The sequence below is a fragment of the Hipposideros armiger genome, unplaced genomic scaffold (genome assembly GCF_001890085.2).
Source record: "Hipposideros armiger isolate ML-2016 unplaced genomic scaffold, ASM189008v1 scaffold_207, whole genome shotgun sequence".
Taxonomy (NCBI): Eukaryota; Metazoa; Chordata; class Mammalia; order Chiroptera; family Hipposideridae; genus Hipposideros; species Hipposideros armiger.
Window position 1 is genome coordinate 612,312 of NW_017731557.1, and position 6,474 is coordinate 618,785.

At 40.7% G+C, this 6,474-nt stretch overlaps 1 protein-coding gene across 1 annotated transcript in view; it reads left to right on the forward strand.

Moving 5' to 3' along the window:
* Positions 1 to 4,118: 4,118 nt before the first annotated feature.
* The window catches only part of BIRC6 (baculoviral IAP repeat containing 6), a 211,100-nt gene continuing 208,744 nt past the window's right edge, over positions 4,119 to 6,474 (forward strand). Inside the window, exon 1 of the mRNA XM_019653801.1 lies at positions 4,119 to 4,610. Within this exon, the coding sequence (XP_019509346.1) occupies positions 4,188 to 4,610 (423 nt within the window). The 5' untranslated portion in view covers positions 4,119 to 4,187. The remainder of the gene's footprint in view (positions 4,611 to 6,474) is intronic.

Here is a 6,474-nt window from a genome sequence, read left to right on the forward strand (position 1 = left end):
AATGTCCTTTAAAAATTTTATAAATGAAACTATGATAGTTTTATTTTCATTTTCAATTTTACTTCAGAGCCACATGTACGTACCCAAAGAGCCGCAGTTTGCTGACCCCTGGCGGCTCTTCTGTCTCAAAAATTTGCTGACCACCGTTCTAGAATGTTACAGAAATGAAACACTCCAGTATCTAGCTTTTTGATACTGACTGCTTGCACTTAGCAAAATGCCTTTGAGATTTACTCAAGTTGTTGCATGTATCAATGGTTCATTCCTTTTTATTGCTAAATAGTATTCTGTCAAATTGATGTATCACCACTTGTTTAGTCATCACTCTATGAATGACATTTGGATGTTATCAGTTTTTGGTGATTATGACTAGAGCTACTATGAACATTTGAGTACAGATTTTTGTGTAAATATAAGGTTTTATGTCTCTAGGGTAAATACGTAGAAGTAGGATTACAGGGCCATTTGGTAAGCGTATGTTTAACTTTATAAGAAACTGTCAAAGTAGTGTGGCTGTACCATTATGCATTTCCATTAGAAATGTATGAGTTCCTCATACAACTCAATGTCAAACAAACAAAAAATCCAATTAAAAAATGGGCAGAGGACGTGAACAGACCCTTTCCAAGAAGACATACAAGTGGCCAACAGAAATGAAAAGATGCTCAACTTCACTAGCTATTAGGGAAATGAAAATCAAAACCACAGTGAGATACCATCTCACACCTGTTAGAATGGTTGTTATTAACAAGACAAGTAATAACAAGTGTTGGAGAGAAAGGAACCCTCATACACTGATGGTGGGAATATAAATTGGTACAGCCACTATGGAAAACAGTGTGGAGACTCCTGAACAAGTTACGAATAGAATTATCATATGACTTAACAATCCCTCTTTTGGGTAGATCTACCCCAAAAACCTGAAAACATTTATCTGTAAAGATATATGTACCCCTATGCTCATTGCAGCATTATTCACGTTGGCCAAGACATGGAAACACTGAAATGTCTTCGATGGATGGTTAGATAAAGGTGATGTGGTACATGTATACCATGGAATATTACTCAGCCATAAGAAAAGATGAAATACTGTCATTTGCAACAACATGGCTGGATCTTGAGAATATCATGCTAAGTGAAATAAGTCAAATGGAAAAGTCGAACCATATGATTTCATACATATGTGGGATATAAAACTGAAAGCAACAAACAAGACAAACAAAAACTCATAGACACAGGCAACAGTATGGTGGTTACCAGAGGAAAAAGGTGTTGGGGGGAGGTAGAAAAGGGTAAAGGGGGTCAAATACAAGGTGACAGAAGGGTATTTGACTTTGGGTGGTGAATGTACAATGCAATATACAGATGATATATTATAGAATTGTAAACTTAAAACCTATGTAATTATATTAAACAATGTCACCACAATAAATTTAATAAAAATTTTTAAAAAGCTAATAAAAAGATATGTATGAGTTCCGCTTATTCTACATCCTTATCAGTGCTTGGTATTCTGTATTACTAAGAAGTCAATACTAAGGCTAGCCGAGTGGCCCAGTTTGTTAAGTTAAGCTCGCTCAAGAGAGTGAGCTCTGAGCAACAGTGGTTCGATTCCCGGCCCTAGCTGAGCTGCCAACAGGTGGCAGGATGGCTCAGCTAAAAAAAAAAAAAAGAAAAAGTCAATACTACTTAAAACAGTTTACAGATTCAATGCTATCTCAATCAAAATCCCCATGATATTATTTTGCAGAAGTAGAAAAATGCGTCCTAAAATTCATATGGAATCTCAAGGGACCCCAGATAGCCAAAGCATTCTTGAGAAACAACAAAGTTGTATGACTGATCCTTTCTGATTTCAAAATTCACTGGCATAGACAATAATATAGACTGATGGAATAGAGGGCACAGAAAAAAACCCTTACATACTCGTATGTGGTCAAATGATTTTCACTAAGGAGGCCCAAACCATTCTATGGTGAAAAAGACAGTCTCTTTTAGGAATGGTGCTCAGAAGACTGTATATCCATATGCAAAAAAAAATGAAGTTAGACTGTTAACGTTACATCATATACAAAAATGAACTCAAAATGGATCAAAGACCTAAACATAAGAGCTATGCCTATAAAACTCTTAGAAGAAACCGAAGGGGAAAAAGCTACATGACATTGGATTTAGCAGTGATTTCTTGGATATGACACCAAAGACATAGCTAAAGAAAAAAATAGATGAAATTGAACTCCCATCAGAATGAAAAACTTTTGTGCATTGAAGGATGCTGAACAGAGTAAAAAGGCAAACCACATAACAGGAGGAAATATTTGCAAATCACATATCCAGATATATAGACTACTATCCAGAATATATAGAGAACTTCTAGAGCCCAACAACAGAAACAACCAGGAATGGGCAAAGGACTTAAACATTTCTCCAAAGATGTGCAAATGGCCAACAATCCTATGAGAAGATGCTCAAAAGATGGCACATTTCATCTGTATTTTCTTCTTTAAGCTGTTAGCATTAGGGAAATGTAAATCAAAATCACAGTGAGATATACCTCATCACACCCAGTAGAATGGCTGTTACTTAAAAAAAAGTGTTTTGAGGATGTGGAGAAATTGGAATCCTTGTGTACTTTTGATGGAAATGCAAAATAGTTGCTATGGAAAACAGTATTGGCAGTTCCTCAAAAAATTAAAAATAAAATTATTATATGATCCTGTAATTCCACATCTGGGTATACATGTACTCAAAAGAATGGTAAGCAAGGGCCTGAAATATATGTACACCATATTGACAGCAGCATTATTTGCAGTAGTCAAAAAAGTTGAAGCCACCCAAGTGTCCATAGACAGATGAGATAAACAAAATATGGTGTTGTATGTATACAAAATAATTTTAGCCTTAAAGAGGAAGGAAATTCTGACACATGCTGCAACGTGGATGAATCTTGAAGACATTACAAGTATGCTCAGGGAAATAAGACAGTCACAGAACAACAAGTACCGTGTGATTTCACCTACATGAGATACTCAGAGTTGTCAGTTTCGTAGAGACAGAAAGTGTAATAGTGGTTGCCAGGAGCTGGGGGGATGGAAGTTGGAAGAGGGAGTTAATGCCTAATGGTTAGAGTTTCAGTTTTGTAAGATGAAAAGAGTTCTGTGGATGGATGTTACTGATGGTTGTACATCATTGTCAGTGTACTTAATGCCACTGAACTGTACATTTAAAAATGGTAAAAATGGAACATTTTATGTTATGTATTATTTGCCACAGTTAAAAATTAAAAAAAATCAAATGGCCACGTTTATGTGGGTCAGTCTCTGGATTCTGTTTTGTTCCATGGGTCTATATGTCTGTTTGCCAGTACCACATTTTCTTTATAGTAGGTCTTAAAATTCAATAATGTGTTTTGTCCAACTTTGTTCTTTATCAAAATTCTTTTTGGCTGTTCCAGTTCATTTGCCTTTTCAGATAAATCTTAGAATCAGTTTATATCTAAAAAAATCCTGCTGGAGTTTTGATAGAAATTGCATTAATTTGGGGATTATTGACATCTCTTTACTGTGTTGACTCTTCTAGTCCATGACCATGGTTTTTTTTAGGTCTTCTTTGATTTCTTTCATCAGCCGTTTGTACTTTTTATAATACATATCCTGTACACCTTTTATTAGGTATGTAATAAAAGTATTTTATTTTGTTTTAGAGCTATTGTAAATTGTTACTGTTTTTTGTAAACTTCAGTTTCAGATTGATCATTGCTAGTATATAGAAATAGAATTGATTTTTGCATATTGACTTTGTTTACTGCAACCTTGTTAAACTCATTTATTAGCTCTTTTTTTTTTAAAGGTTTTTTTTTTTTTATTGGGGAATCGGGGGAAGGGGAACAGACAAGTTGCTGTCCTTTTGTCCTTTTGTCTAATTGTGGAGGACTTTGCTTCACTGGCCCAAGTTGGCACCATCATTGTACTCTTCCTGGGCGAGGTGGGTGAGGCAGATCAGTCGCCGGCTTCTGGACGGCCACTCACTGTGGCTGCTTGCCACTCACGCTGGCTGCTGGCTACACACGGTAGCCCATGGCAACCCACTGCAGCAGGGGCTGCAGCCTACGNGGCGGTGGTGTTGCACCTCCCGGGACTGTCAGTGAGCCGCTTCCCAGTGTGATTGTGCTGAGCACAGGCCGGAAGATGGCGGCTGCGGCTGCGGCGGCCTCGGGTTCGGGCTGTTCCTCGGCGGCGGGGGCGGGAGCGGCCGGGGTTTCGGAGTGGCTGGTGCTGCGGGACGGCTGCATGCGCTGCGACGCCGACGGTCTGCACAGCCTCTCCTATCACCCGGCGCTCAACGCCATCCTGGCCGTCACCAGTCGGGGGACCATCAAAGTCATCGACGGCACCTCGGGGGCCACCCTGCAGGCCTCGGCGCTCAGCGGTGAGTATGCGGCACGCCGGGCGGGGACCGGGCCCGCCGCGGGAGGAGCCGGGCCGGCGGGTTACCAGGGAAGGAAGCCGCCCTGCTCCGGGGCCGGGCCTTCGGAGGAGGGGAAACGGCGTGATGCGAGCGGGCAGGCGGGAGGGCAGGGCTGGGGGCTCAGGCCTGCCTGTGAAGGGAGGCCCGGAAACTGATGGAGGAGGACCGTAGGACTTGACTTTTTCAGCGGCTGTGGCTAGGAAGGAAAGACTGGCGAGTCGGGGAGCGGTGGGAGTTGCCTTTCGGGCCTTGAGCGTCCGGTGCAGGTTGGTCCTCTGGGAGAGAAGGAGGCCTCGGAGCTCGGCCCCGGAGAAGGCCAGGCCCCTGGGTAGGTCCTAGAGGAGGTGTCGGTACTGCCTTCTATTGGATCAGAGAGCAAAAGGGTGGAAGGGTTGGACCTGACGTGAGAGGCTGCTGGCCCTCCCCTCTTGTGGATCCTCGGCTCTTCCTAGCACCCGCAGGTGCTAGGATGTTCCGCGGGCTTCGTGCCCGGGGAGGGGAGGGAGGTGGGATGGGGNCACACACACACACACACACACACACACACACAATCAGGTAGTGATAAATACCATAAGAAATTCGAGCTGGTTTGAAATGGTGGGTGGGTAAACTTGTGCTGTGAGGAGGTCTGGTAGGTCTCTGAGATGGCACTTGATTGACGAAAGATCACAATGATGTGAGATAGCAGCAAGGCGGATGGATATACAGGGGAATTTTCTGTCGGTTTGTCTGTTACTGTAATATGCAAAAACAGCTAGATGGATTTCCATCATATTTGGATGGAATTTGACTTTGACTGACTTAAAATGTAGGCTCTGTGAGGAATAATTCGTTAACTTTTGGAGAATCTCTTTGATGCTTGGGTAGATGTTGGTTCTCCTGCCTGGAACAATACTATGCATTGTATTTTATCCTTTGGTTCTTCATGGCCTAGCCACTGAACTTTCTTAAACTTGCTTTGCACCAAATTCTAGTTCACAGGAATATTCATTTGCCTTTGAATAGTATAGTATAGTGTACTAACAACTTTTGTTAAATGATTTTATTTTTGGTTACTTTAATTATATTTTAAAAGCTTTATAAAAACCTAACATTAATTTTGCAGCCTCTTTATTGACTTCGATGTTTATATATACGAGTAGTATGTTTCAGTAGACTATTTTAAACATTGAAGTCTGATGTTAGTGGAAATGGAATTGTACAGTGTGTTATGTTGGTTTGCAGATATAATGTTTTTCTGATGATAGTTTTGCAAGTTTTATAGGAATGCACATGGATAGTACATTGATAAGGAGTTGACTTTCTTAAAGTGGGTATTAGAACTGATAACTGATTTAAAAAAAACCAATTTCCTTCCTTTGAAATTTTTGTTTTTTAATTTTTTATTGCGGAACAGCCATGTTTATTGTTTACACATTGCTTTCATGCTGCAATGGCATAGTTGACTCTTTTAGGGAGGGTACAGCTCACAGTGGCCCATGTAAGGGATTGAATCGGCAACCTTAGTGTTGTCAGCACTGTGCTTAACCAACTGAGCTAACCGATCACCCCTGAATTTTTTTTTTTTAATTGGGGAACTGTGTTTTTCCAGGACCCATCAGCACCAAGTCAAGTAGTTTCAATCTAGTTGTGGAGGGTATAGCTCAGTGGCCCCTGAAGGGATCGAACTGGCAACCTTGGTGTTATGATAACTCTAACCAACTAAGCTAACTGGTTGCCCCACCCTGAAATTTTTTGTTTTAAAAGTAACTTACCTTATTATAGGATACCAGACAGACTAAGGAAAAGAGTAATCACCCATGATTTCATTACCTAGAGACGGCCATTGTTTGCATTTGGTGTGTAACAATTTCTGTTTGCTTTCTTCAATTGTTATATTAAACAATAAAGACATATTATTCTTTATAGAATTTGGATTGTAAGGGTATGTTAAGAAGTACTTTTCGGGCCGGCTGAGTGGCTCAGTTGGTTAAGAGCTCGCTCAAGAGTTTGAGCTCTGAGCAACAG